General features: G+C 44.3%; 1 protein-coding gene across 4 annotated transcripts in view; it reads right to left on the reverse strand.

Annotated features, from left to right (window-relative positions):
• Positions 1-9,048: 9,048 nt before the first annotated feature.
• LOC122543325 (tensin-2-like) overlaps positions 9,049-14,594 on the reverse strand; it is a 272,952-nt gene continuing 267,406 nt past the window's right edge. For all 4 annotated transcript variants that reach the window (XM_043681854.1, XM_043681853.1, XM_043681852.1 and 1 more), the window contains one exon: positions 9,049-14,067. In XM_043681854.1, the coding sequence (XP_043537789.1) occupies positions 13,926-14,067 (142 nt within the window). In that variant the 3' untranslated portion in view covers positions 9,049-13,925. The remainder of the gene's footprint in view (positions 14,068-14,594) is intronic.

Genomic DNA, 14,594 nt, shown 5'->3' on the forward strand with positions numbered 1-14,594 from the left:
GGGAGGTGAATGTTGTACACAGGCAGCACGGGGAGTGAGGTGAATGTTGGATGGAGGGAGCGTGGGGAGGGAGGCGAATGTTGGATACAGGGAGCATGGGGAGGGAGCTGAATATTGGATACAGGAGACATGGGGAGGTAGGCGAATGTTGGATACAGGGCGCACGGGGAGAGAGGTGAATGTTGGATACAGGGAGCACGGTGAGGGAGTTGAATGTTGGACGCGGTGCACGGGGAGGGAGGTGAATGTTGTACACAGGGAGCACGGGGAGGTAGGTGAATATTGGATATAGGAGAGATGGGGAGGTAGGTGAATGTTGGATACAGGGAGCAGCTGGAGTGAGGTGAATGTTGGATACACGGAGCACGGGGAGGGAGGTGAATGTTGGATACAGGGAACATGGGGAGGGAGGTGAATGTTGCATACAGGGAGCACCGGGAGGGAGGTGAATGTTCGATGGAGGGAGGTGAATGTTGGATACAGGGAACATGGGGAGGGAGGTGAATATTGGATACAGGGAGCACGGGGAGTGAGGTGAATGTTGGATACAGGGAGCACGGGGAGGGAGGTGAATGTTGAATCCAGGGAGCACGGGGAGAGAGGTGAATGTTGGATCCAGAGAGCACGGGGAGGGAGGTGAATGTTGGATACAGGGAGCACGGGGAAGGAGGTGAATGTTGGATCTAGGGAGCACGGGGAGGGAGGTGAATGTTGGATACAGGGATCACGGGGAGGGAGGTGAATGTTGGAAACAGGGAGCACGCGGAGGGAGTTGTATGTTGAATGGAGGTAGGTGAACGTTCAATACAGGGAGCACGGGGAGGGAGGTGAATGTTGGATCCAGGGAGCATGGAGAGGGAGGTGTATGTTGGAGCCAGGGAGCACGGGGAGGGAGGTGTATGTTGGATACAGGGAGCACGCGGAGGGAGGTGAATGTTGGATACAGGGAGCACAGGGAGTGAGGTAAATGTTGGATGGAGGTAGGTGAACGTTCAATACAGGGAGCACGGGGAGGGAGGTGAATGTTGGATACAGGGAGCACGGGGAGGGAGGCGAATGTTAGATACAGGGAGCACGGGGAGAGAGGTGAATGTTGGATAGAGGGAGCACGGGGAGGGAGGTGAATGTTGGATACAGGGAGCATGAGGAGGGAGGTGAAAGTTGGATACATTGAGGCATGGGGAGGGAGCTGAATATTGGATACATTGAGGCATGCGGAGGGAGGTGAATATTGGATACAGGGAGCACGGGGAGGTGAATGTTGGATACAGGGAGCACGGGGAGGGAGGTGAATGTTGTATACAGGGAGCACGGGGAGAGAGGTGAATGTTGGAAACAGGGAGCACGGGGAGGAAGTTTAATGTTGGACACAGGGAGCACAAGGTGTGAGGTGAATGTTGTACACAGGGAGCACGTGGAGGGATGCGAATGTTGGATACAGGGAGCGTGGGGAGGGAGGCGAATGTTGGATACAGGGATCACAGTGAGGGAGCTGAATATTGGATACAGGAGACATGGGGAGGTAGGCGAATGTTGGATACAGGGAGCACGGGGAGAGAGGTGAATGTTGGATACAGGGAGCATGGGGAGGGAGGTGAATGTTGGATACAGGGAGCACAGGGAGGGAGGTGAATGTTGGATTCAGGGAGCACGGGGAGGTAGGTGAATGTTGTATACAGGGAGCACAGGGAGGGAGGTGAATGTTGGATACAGGGAGCACAGGGAGGGAGGTGAATGTTGGATACAGGGTGCACGGGGAGGAAGGTGAATGTTGGATACAGGCAGCATGGGGAGTGAGGTGAATGTTGGATACTGGGAGCACGGGGAGGGAGGTGAATGTTGGATACAGGGAGCACGGGGAGAGAGGTGAATGTTGCACATGGAGCACGGAGAGGGAGGTGAATGTTGGATACAGGGAGCACGGGGAGGGAGGTGAATGTTGTATACAGGGAGCACAGGGAGGGAGGTGAATGTTGGATACAGGGAGCACAGGGAGGGAGGTGAATGTTGGATACAGGGAGCATGGGGAGTGAGGTGAATGTTGGATACAGGGAGCATGGGGAGGGAGGTGAATGTTGCACACGGAGCGCAGGGAGGGAGGTGAATGTTGGATACAGGGAGCATGGGGAGGGAGGTGAATGTTGCACACGGAGCGCAGGGAGGGAGGTGAATGTTGTATACAGGGAGCGCGAGGAGGGCGGAGAATGTTGGATACAGGGATCACAGGGAGGGAGGTGACTGTTGGATACAGGCAGCACGGGGAGTGAGGTGAATGTTGGATGGAGGTAGGTGAATGTTCAATACAGGGAGCACGGGGAGGGAGGAGAATATTGGATACAGGGAGCACGGGGAGGGAGGTGAATGTTGGATACAGGGAGCACGGGGAGGGAGGTGAATATTGGATACAGGGAGCACGGGGAGGGAGGTGAATGTTGGATACAGGGAGCACAGGGAGGGAGGTGAATGTTGGATACAGGGAGCAAGGGGAGAGAGGCGAACGTTGGATACAGGGAGCACGGGGAGGGAGGTGAATGTTGGATACATACAGGGAGCACGGGGAGGTAGGTGAATGTTGGATACAGGGAGCATGGGGAGGGAGGTGAATGTTGCACACGGAGCGCAGGGAGGGAGGTGAATGTTGGCTACAGGGAGCACGGGTAGGGAGGTGAATGTTGTACACTGGGAGCACGGGGAGGGAGGTGAATGTTGGATACCGGGTGCACGGGGAGGAAGGTGAATGTTGGATACAGGGTCCACGGGGAGGAAGGTGAATGTTGGATACAGAGAGCACAGGGAGGGAGGTGAATGGTATATGCAGTGTCAATGATTCCATCAGACTAATGTCATTTATCTTGATATAGCTTCTGAAGAGGATCTGATGTCTGTTCAGACCTATTAGCTAAACAGGCTGCTCTTATTGTTGTCATGTTTCTGAGATGTCCTTGAAGGAATGTGTTCCATTCAGAAACAGGTTTGGGCTGTTGGTTGACACATCCTTGTGCTGATTCCTGCCGATTCCATTCTGTAAAACATGGGTGGCTAAGGAATGCTGGCCGCAGTTCTCTTTCCATTTATGGCAATTTTTTCATCTGTCTGATATGCATATTAAGGAGATCAGTCGCAGCTTGCTGGTTCCCACAGTCAGTGAATTGGCACCATTTCTGTCCCGAGCTCAGCTGATTTCATTGTGTGACAGCGCTCAAATTAACAGCAGTTATGAGTGTGCACCTTATTATCCATCTTAAAACATCTTGTGCACAACTTTAAATCTGTACAACAACTTGTACTTATAAAGCACTTTTAACATCACAAAATGGCCTGAGGCTCTTTGTCGGAATGTTCGAAAATAAATTTTGGTACCACGCCACATCAGTAGCTTTTAGGTCAGAGGTTTGAAGGAGGAGAGTTTAAGGCCCAAGCAGCTGAAGACAAAGCTACCAATGGCGGAACAATTAAAATTAAAATTGTGTGTGTGTGTAAGAGGTTGGATTTAGAGGAGCACAGAGAGCATAGAGTTTGGGGGTTCGGAGTAGATTACAGAGATAGGGAGGGGCAAAGACATGGGCGAATTTGAAACCAAAGGTGGGAATTATAAAATTGAAGAGTTGCTGGAGTCACTGTAGGTTAGTGAGCATGGGGTGATCGATGAGTGGGATTTGGTGAGAGTTAGGACACAGGATAGCAGAATTGTGGATGTGCTCGGGTTTATGCAGGGTGGAGCATCAGAGTTGTGATATTATAGACTTCATAACTTTTAATAACTGTTCATGGATTGAATGAATCGGCAAAAGAAAACTGTTACACACAAAAGAAAACAGCAATAACTCTGCCTGGAATAAGCAGTTAAGGAACAAGCTGCTACATGGAGACTGAAAACAATAAGCCATGCCTTGGAAAGGAGGAGGTTGAGATTTCATGAATAAAACTGCTTTGACATCTGCTTTATAAACTGGATGCTTTACTGTCACAAAGGTAGACAAGTAGGAGGCCAGAAGAACACAGCAAGTCAGGCAGCATTAGGAGGTGGAGATGTTTCAGGTTTAACCCTTCCTCAGGACACTTATTTCTTATTGTCATAAAGGACAATGATTGGCCTACAGACGAATTTAAGGAGTTAAATACAGGAAAGCTTTGTCTTCAAACAGACAGTTAAGGCCAAATGTAGCAAGGAACAAAGAAGCTACTTCTGATAAGAAGGCAAGCTGCAGTCTCAAGGACTCCAGGAGGACAATCAATATTTTGGATGAAAGGTCTTTAAGAAATCATCAATCTATCACCTCAGAGATCTGAAGGAGGAAATTCTGTGTAAGAATTGAACAGCAAAACTCCCCTTTAGCAGAAGTCCGGAGAACAACTTTGCATAAAGTTTGAATCCTCGACACAGGTTCCACCATGAATCGGATAATAGCAAAGTCAGGCTATTAGGCTTAACTTGCTTATTGAGGGGTCTTAATTTAGTTGCTACGTGCAATAAAGTGTAAATCAGTGTTTCAGGACTTGACTGCCTGTGAGATTTCTTAATAAATAGCCGAATTAAATGTAACTTGTGGTGATTTAGCCACAACAGAGTACTCTAGTCTTGAGGTTACAAAGACCAAGTGCATCATAATAAAAATTGAACAGGACGCACAACTTTCTCAATTCATTCAGATGACTCTCATACTGCAGTGATGTATCAGGGTTAGGTTGACAACATGCTGCAGAGAAATAACAGGGTGTAAACATCAAAGGATGTTGAAACCAACTTAAAATAGCACTAGTTCAGGGCACACCTTAGAAACTGGTTATTTTACATTCTGATTGAGCATCATTGGACAAAAATGTTTTAAAGACGTCAATTTGCTGCAAATCTTGTGTATCATAGATTTTTTAGCATTCGTTTCTGGAATGTGAGCATTTCTGGCAAAACATTTATTGTTGAACCAATGGAAAATCATCAGGTTCTCATACACCCACCACTGAAGTCAGTGGTGCATTTGACTTATTCTGGTGCCATTAACTGTTGGACATAGCTTATGCTGGGTAACCCATCATATATTGCAGAAAGACGACTGGTTTTCACAGCGAAATGTATTGAACAGTGTCTCGCAAACTCCCAGTTCAGAGATTGCACCTTCACAAGTAATTTTAATTCAAGGTGAACATGCACACCTGGGGTTATTTTCTCTCTTCTGCTCTGGAAAGAGTTGAATTTTGCTGGGAGGCAATTCCATGGACACTGGTTATCAGCCAGTGGTTTACGTTACAGAGATGGTGGTGTCATGGTAATGGCACTGGACTAGTAATCCAGAATGCCAGGTTAACGTTCTGGGGACGTGGGTTTGAATCCCACCTTGGCTTGGAGTGCCTATCAAGCGGGCTGCTTTGTCCTGGATGGTGTCAAGCTTCTTGAGTGTTGTTGGAGCTACAAGAATCCAGGCAAATGGGGAATATTCTATCACAGTCCTGACTTGTGCCTTGCAGATAGAGTCATAGAGATGTACAGCATGGAAACAGACCCTTCGGTCCAACCCATCCATGCCGACCAGATATCCCAACCCAATCTAGTCCCACCTGCCAGTACCTGGCCCATATCCCTCCAAACCCTTCCTATTCATATACCCATCCAAATGCCTTTTAAATGTTGCAATCGTACCAGCCTCCACCACATCCTCTTGCAGCTCATTCCATACACATACCACCCTCTACATGAAAATGTTGCCCCTGAGGTCTCTTTTATATCTTTCCCCTCTCACCCTAAACCTACGCCCTCTAGTTCTGGACTCCCCGATCCCAGGGAAAAGACTTTGTCTATTTATCCTATCCATGCCCCTCATAATTTTGTAAACCTCTATAAGGTCACCCCTCAGCCTCCGACGCTCCAGGGAAAACAGCCCCAGCCTGTTCAGCCTCTCCCTGTAGCTCAGATCCTCCAAGCCTGGCAACATCCTTGTAAATCCTCTCTGAACCCTTTCAACTTTCACAACACCCTTCCAACAGGAAGGAGACCAGAATTGCATGCAATATTCCAACAGTTGCCTGACCAATGTCCTGTACAGCCGCAACATGACCACCCAACATCTGTACTTAATACTCTGACCAATAAAGGAAAGCATACCAAACGCCTTCTTCACTATCCTATCTACCTGCGACTCCACTTTCAAGGAGCTATTAACCTGCACTCCAAGGTCTCTTTGTTCAGCAACATTCCCTCGGACCTTACCATTAAGTGTATAAGTCCTGCTAAGATTTGCTTTCCCAAAATGTAGCACCTCACATTTATCTGAATTAAACTCCACCTGCCACTTCTCAGCCCATTGGCCCATCTGGTCCAGATCCTGTTGTAATCTGAAGTAGCCCTCTTCGCTGTCCACTACACCTCCATTTTGGGGTTTCAGGAGGTGAGTTACGCGCTGCGGTATCCCTAGTTTCTGACCTGCTCTTGTAGCCACTGTATTTATGTGGTGAGTCCAGTTGAGCTTCTGGTCAATGGTAACCCCAAGGATATTGATTTTTTTTTTCTTTATTCCTTCATGGGATGAGGGCATCACTGGCTAGGCCAGCATTTATTGCCCATCCCTAATTGCCCAGAGAGCGGTTAAGAGTCAACCACATTGTTGTGGGTCTGGAGTCACATGGGCCAGACGAGGCAAGGACAGCAGATTTCCTCCCCTAAAGGACATTAGTGAACCAGATGGGCTTTTCCTGATAGTTGACAGTGGATTCATGGTCATCATTAGACTCTTAGTTCCAGAGGTTTTTAATTGAATTCAAATCCCACTGTCTGCTGTGGCAGATTCAAACCCGGGTCCCCAGGACATTATCTGGGTCTCTGGATTAACAGTCCAGCGATAATGCCACGAGGCCATCCCCTCCCCATCAGTGATGGTAACACTATTGAATGTCGTGGGGCGATGGATAGATTCTGTCTTGTTGGAGATGGTCACTGCCAGGTATTTGTGTGGTGCGCATGTTACTTGCAGCATCTCAGCGCAAACCTGGATATTATTTGGATCTTGTTGCATTTGAACATGGACTGTTTTAGTATCTGAGGAGTCGTGAATGGTGCTGAACATTGACAAACATCCCCACTTCTGGCCTTATGATGGAGGGAAGATTAACCCTTAACTGCCTTTAGAAAAAACTGAGCATGCCACTTAGGTCAAGAGCAATTATGTCTGGCTAACAAAGCTGGACTCAGCAGCTGTGCCTATATCCAGTAACACCTCCGTCCAGGTGTGAACTGTGGTCATTAATGGTCCCCGTCTGGAAGGGTGTGCAAGTCTGTGAGTAGGTTTTTTTTGTGTATGTCTATGTCTCTATGGATGTGTGTGTGTGTCTAAGCTGTCTGTGAGTACATTTGTCTGGGTGTGTGTAGGTCCATCTTTGTGTATGACTGTAGTTTGGAACAGGAGAGACTGTGATGACCTTGTATTTGTAGTTTTCCCTTTCATGAAACATTTACTCAGGTCAGTTGCCTTACGTTTCCCACAACTTGGTACAAAACTCAAAATCAGTGCAAGTTTGGCAGGGTTATACTACAGCTTATGCCCACAAATTTCAAGAAACCACATTGGTTTAGAATTTAATTGATAGTGGACTCACTTTCCAAGCATAAAAACAGATGCTTTCTGCAGTGGAAATGCCCTATCCCACTAAAATATCTCCCATTTCAGTATTAAAACTCCAGGCTCCAAATAAGCTTTAGGTGTTTGCAAAAGCAGATAGAAAGTCTGATGCCTGATTGAGGTGCCCCTTCCTGAAAGGGTTGCCCAGAACAAATTGCTGCTTCGTACAGGCTAACCAAGTCATGTCTTCATAGGAACTATTGGTGGTCTCAACTAGAAAGATGGGTTTAAACAATCATACTTACCTGAGTGTGGAACTGGAAGATGCTAAGATGTTTCCAGAGTAGCTGCTTTGAATACTCAGGCAAAATCCACCTGGATGTGGGTTTTCTCCTTCATGACATTAACTGGAGTTTGTCCAAAACCTCCTTTCCACCTAATCCTTTGTAATATCCAGCTTGTCCTCTTCTACTATTACCAGTTCCCCTTTGATATCCTCTTCAGTGAAAACAGGCACAAGATTTGTTCATTATCCCAACTGAAAAGCAAAATACTGCAGATGCTGAAGATGAGAGCTAAAACGGAAAGGTCTGGCAGCCTCCGTGGAGAAAGACAAAAGAGATAATGTTTCAGGACAATGATCTTTCTGTAGAACCCCCATCATCAAACCTGAAATGAAAGCTCTTTCACTTTCTCCAGAGGCTGCCTGACCTTCTGAGCATTTCCAGCACTTTATTTGTGTTATTATTCCAGCTTATTAAAGTCTTGAGTTTATTTTACTTGTCCTTTTGTGACCCTATCTCGTCTTAACTCAACTTGTATTTATCTACCTGTAGACTACTAATCTTTTTCTATTTTATGATTTAATTTTTTTCCCCATAAGACTTTCTTAGCATTTATTTTAAATCTTAAATTCATCCCTTTTTGTGACCCTCTGCTTTTCTGTTTATGTACTTTGCAGGAATCCTTTTGTGTTAGTTTCCATATTATTCTCTTTAATTATCCATTCTTTCTCAATATTGTCCAGTTCTAATTTTCTTAGTGGAATATATTTCTCCTGTACTTTCTCAGTTTTTACATTTGATTTTCTCCCCTATTGTGCAATCTTTTTGCCTGTCTATATTTTTCTCCAGTTTATTTTCTTCAAGCTCCATTCTCATATAGTTGACTTTTCCCCAATGTATCACTGTGATTTATGTACTGTCTATCTGGCATTCGAATCTTATTACTTTGTGATCACCCTTTCCCAGATGTTCCCTCTTCCTAATGTTCCCTGTCTGCTCTGTTTTATTTCCCTTTGTTTATGACGTCCAGCAATATATCCTCCATTCTTTCATAATGCTCTTGTGAAACACCCATGGACATGTTTCTAGCAGTAAAGGCACTCCAGAAATGCAAGTTGTTGTTGTCAAAAAAGACCACCTTGTCTGTGTGGTTCAGTCGAGAGTCTTGTGTCAAGAAATTGTTTCAGGTAAAAGCAAATGAGCGCCTTTGGAAATAATTTCTCGCAACTGCTGTTTTATTAACAAATTAAATTCTGTTACACATTGCAGCACAAGATTCTTATAAACTCTGAATTGGCACAGGAAATGTTTAGGACAAGTTCCAACCGTGTCACACATCTTCCAGCAGGAGGCACTGCTGTGACAGTTTTCTCACTGCTGATACTACGAAACAGAAATATTCTCTTAAGAATTCAATCATGCACTATTAAACATGATGCTGTCATTTTAGGAAATAAGAGGTAAAAATCTGGGAAACAAATGGTCACTTCAGTATCAAAGCACCCCCCCCCCCTTCCCCACCCCACTGAAAACATTTTTCATGGCAACATTGGCAGGCTAGCCGACTGTGAAACAATGGATGTGACCCCTGCTCCCCAGTATCAGTTAGAGAACTGATTGAATGAGGGGTGCTGGGGCCTCTGGTAATCTGTTTGGACTGAATTCCCTGAGCGCCGGATGGAGAATTAAAATCCTGGGCTGTTTGTGACTTGACCCAAGCTGACCATTCCACCAACCAGCTTCAGGGCTTTGAACAAGACACCCTCAGAGTCCAATTCAAAGTGAGAAGACAAGGCATGATCTTTCGTTTCTTTAGAGACGTAGTATACTTGGAGAGAAAATATGAACACGTGGTATACACACAAAAGAATACATGGAGCTTTGTTTAGCTGGCATTGGATTGATAAAACACTAAAATACAAAAGTAAATAACAGCATAAGTATAATATATTATACGTTCTTGACTAAAGCTTTTTCCATAAATTCTCCATTATCAGGTAAAATAAATGTCTGAGCTATACAAATAAAACTATAGACTTTGATTAAAATATGTAATATACAATATGATGAAAGCAGTTCAAATCTGTACTTCCTCAGCTACCTTGTCTAATGTGTTGATCAGCCTCTGAGATTTGGACACAGCTTCCCCTAACACAGCGCAGGGGCCGTCACATTGCTCGGAAAGCACTGGCCACACCCTTTGGGAGAATAGTTCTTTTTTTCTCTAAGCCCCTGTACAATTGTCCAGAAGAGATAGCAATTGGCAAAGCAGCTCTGGGATTCCAGTGGCTATGTGCCAGTTTCCTCTGCATGTCTTTGAAATCAGATTGTCTGCACACATTCAATTCAGAGTGCTGCATTTCCCTCTCATGCCAAGGATTCTAACACAAGCTGATTCCCTACTGACTTGCATCTCTCCTCTGATTTATACAATGGATATGTGAGAGAGGTACTCCGAGGACATTCCAACTCCAGTGACACGGTGAGGCCTTGACTAGTGAAGGCACCCAGTGTGTGTCTGTCCCTTCCTCACTTAACCAGACTGTTGCCCCCAGAAGTTTTGTTTGTTTCAACCTGTGTCCGTTAGGTTAAACGTGGAACCACATTACCAGTAAAACATATTCCCTAACTCTCCCGACCTTCAGTAATAACAAAAATACAATGCTGGAGAAACTCATCTAGGTCACTGGATTCGAAATGTTAACTCCCTTTTTCTCTCCACAGATGCTGCCAGACCTGCTGAGTTACTCCAACATTCTCTGTTTTGTTTCAGATTTCCAGCAGCTGCAATTCTTTGTGTTTACTTCATCATCAACAACAATTCTGTTCACCCTTTCCTCCTCCCTCCAGGCGAAACTATGGGAAGCCCCTGGTTGACTGATAGTCACTGTTCTCAGAAAGAGACCTGTATGTTGAATATATCATTAGATATACACATTTGGCAGAGACAGATTGACATTTTAGGACTGACTTTATCATTGCAATAGAGATTTCTCTGATTAATACTTTTGTCTATATCTGACTAAGAACATAAAAATATATTTTTCTTTACTGAACCAAATGTTCCTGATCTCTTGTAACCCGAGATGGCGTGGAATCTTGTTCTCGGTCACAACCATGGCTGCTTTGGGCAATGTGGCTGGGAGAGTAACTTACTGATGACTGAGTCATAGGCATTGCAGTTTCTAAACCACTATATTGACTTCAGCTTAGTTATACCTCTGACCAGTCCCTTGTTCTACCCCCTTCCCCACACCCCCTTGTGAAATACACTTAGAAGATATTTTACCAGTATAATTTGATTAGTCTGACATAATTTGATGTCAAAGGTTGTCTGATTTAAAGCTGCTGTGAAGCCTGTGTCCTGCCCATGGCTTCACGACACAACAGAATGTGAATTCAGATTCCTCTCAGCAACCCCAATAGAAATGCTAACCACAGTTATAAACTTCAAAACTATTGTGTTTGCAAATGGCATCTAACTATCTGTCCAAATAAATTTACATATTTAATAAAATAAGCACAGCAACAACTATCGCATTAACTCACCATCTGTCAGGCAGTATAACTCCATTCTGAGATTTCATAATATTCCATTTTGTCACCAAGTTCATATACATATATTATACACATACTCATACAATATATTATATATACGACACTGTGAGATTTCTGAGTCCCGTTCAACACTACAACCTTGCAATACTTCACATGACCATTGTGAAGGCAACTGAGCACTCAAAGCATTTTTGCAGGATATCTCATTTGGTCCAAATGATTCACTGCAATCTCATTCATCAAGGTTAATTCATACTCTCTCGGTTCATTTACTTGGCTCTGAGGAGGGGGAACTGGGTGGCACATAGGAACTGCTGCATGAGAAAAGATCAGGCTCCATCTCCTCACTTTCTAACATCCTCACAGTTCCAAGATCCAATGATACTGGAGTAAGTGGTGGGCACATTGAACTGGCTAAAAGGAATCAACGTGATATCAGTTAAAGCTGGACAATATTCTTCTCTCTGTCTGTCCTCTTGGGATATAGATGCTGCTGTGTTGGTCATCTCTGCTGTTTTAGTGCATTTAATGCTTCTGTTGAAATAGGTGCAACAGATGCTTTCCCAGGAGAACAGAAGGTTTGTGTATACTTTTATTTAGAAGGTGTGACATTAAATTTCATGGATCATTCAAATATTTTGTTTCAATCTTTGCACATTTAAGGTTTAGTGTGATTAATTTGTACTGTGCTCAGGAATTCAGAATGTGATTGGCATGACCTGATGAAGGGAACAAGTTTGATTATATAAATAGAGAAAATATTAGAAATCCTCAGTGATTAGGAAGCAACCGTGGAGAGAGGAACAGTTACACTTCCATCAATAACACTTTGTCTGATTGGGATATGTATAGCAAAGAAGTAACTTTGCCATTGTCCAAAAGTCTTTAAGTTGTTGTTATGAAAATAAAACCCACTCGATGATGGTATAATTCTGCTTTTGAAAAACATGCAGAAGATTGCATGGCAAGGAGCCAAACTAGCATCTTTTCTTCAATGGAAACTAGATGAGGGAGCAGAACAGGAGCAAGGAGCTGAGTCATAATGTTTTGCTGTGGGGAATTAATTGAAACCCCTGAATAACCAACTGTCTTACATGTGGGAAATCTTCTGAAGATGAGTTACAGATGTGAGGGACAGGCAACTTCACTTCTTCAGACTCTAAAAGGCTTGGGTTAGCATTGGAACATCAGTGACAGTGTTTAGTCCAGAACAGGCCAGTGAATATGTTTCAAGAGATAAGGTCATGTAGTGTAACAAAACATTCAGAAATGAGGGTGTCACCCTTGCTCTAAGGTTAAGTTGGAAGGCATGATTGGGGAGATGCTACACCTTACCTGTCTAAGTGTCCATTTATCATGTGTATATTCCAGACAGCAAATGTTCACACACACCGTTTAGGTGTGGGGCAGTATTGTACCTGAGCCTGTTGCTATCTGCACCCATATACCCTCCTCACCCAACTCCTCAGGTGAACTCAGCACAGAGGCCCGATCCCTGGGTCTGACTGGGTTTGTTTGAGTTTAGTATCCCACATATTCCTCGAGCCCTGCTCGTTAATTGCACTCTCTAGTTTGTAGAAATCTCCATCAATGTGTGTGTTAAGAAAAAAGTCCTGGAATTAGCTTTAATCTGATTGAAGTGTTACAGTGTTAGATGACTCGTTCAGTAATTCAATGAAATGAATTTTAGGAGTTGACCTGTCCTATGCTTCACACTAAGGAATACCATGTCTGTTACATTTGATTGTTATATCAGGTAAATTGCACCAAGTTATCATCAGTTTCACACTCTTTCTGACATCGTGCCTTGGGTGATCTCACTGTTAGACCAGTGTGGGGCTGATATTGACATTAGACTGAGAGGACTGTATGTGTTGTAAACTGGGAGCCTGTCAATGTACACTTGGAGGACAGTCCCAATGATCTGCCAGTATAGGATTTACTGTCTTTTTGAATCTGCTGTATCTATAATAGCGTACCCCTGATTTCACAAACCTGAATATATTGATGCCTAATAAGAGTCACCCACTATCCTTTAATCGCCTGAAAACACCCTTTCTCACTGTCAGCTCCTAGCTCCATTTCCCACACTTTATAATGTTCACAGGCATCAGTCAGTGACCAAGCTTCTGCATTTTAACATAGACCTGAAAAAGCCTCCACCAAACCGCAGCATTACCGCCACTGAAACATATCTTGCGGTGACTTGTCATTGTTTCTAAAGGCTTGATGGTTTCTGAGGGAAAATATGATTACAATGAGGTCAAGCCCTTCTTAGCTGTCCCTTCCTGACGCTAGAGCAATCAACTCTCAACTGATATTAATGAAATCTCCTGTCATCGGAATATTTAGATAGAAGCTACAGCAAGGTCTGGCTGAACTGAAACAGAGAAAGATATTTTCTTTTGTGTTTTAAAAAATGTTTTGATGCAAAGGAAGCTCATTCCTTTCATGTCTGACAGCAGTGGTGAGACAGAAGTAGCCATCCATCTTTCTTTACCAGCTCGTTCCCTTGGCTTCTCTCTGAAACGAGGCTTCATCTCTTCTGGGGCCCCAGCATGACCTTGGTGATGAAATTCACAATGGCTGATGCAGGCTGTTCTGGGTCGAGCTCAGCAAAAAGATGGCAGACATTGTCCAAAGTGCTGCCCTGCTTCTTTGCCACAAAACCAAACATTCTGGAAGAGAGAGAAAGAAGGAAGTGAGAAAAGGGCTAGAAACTAGGTTCAATTTGGATTTCAGGCCGGACAGAAAAAATTTTGAAAATTTCAATTCCAGAAACATTCCTTAAGAAACTCCTTTAGGAGCTTAAGTAGCCATTAATTGGCAGCAAGCAGCCTTCCTGTTCGCTGCCTCCACCAGCCCTTTCAAAATTCACAAGCGTCCCAGCAGCATTGGGATCCTGAGAGGATGTGCATACGTCAATTTTCTGATGCTACGTGCACCCAATCCCGTGACCCTTTGAAAATCCAATCAAACATTTCTTAAACTTCTTCCTTAACTGACGATAAGGGATAGGTTTCACAATCTACATCCTGCATGTAAGTTCAGGGCTGGAAATCGCATCTTACAGAAGACATTGAGGGCACAACACTAATGAGGCTTTAGTCTGCAGGGTAACACAAGATAGCTTTGTGAAAATTGTCAGTTCAAAAATAATCTTGCAAGTGAAGTGATTTGATCAGATTTCAGCTGAACATCTGTA

Source organism: Chiloscyllium plagiosum, chromosome 43 (genome assembly GCF_004010195.1).
Source record: "Chiloscyllium plagiosum isolate BGI_BamShark_2017 chromosome 43, ASM401019v2, whole genome shotgun sequence".
Lineage (NCBI taxonomy): Eukaryota > Metazoa > Chordata > Chondrichthyes > Orectolobiformes > Hemiscylliidae > Chiloscyllium > Chiloscyllium plagiosum.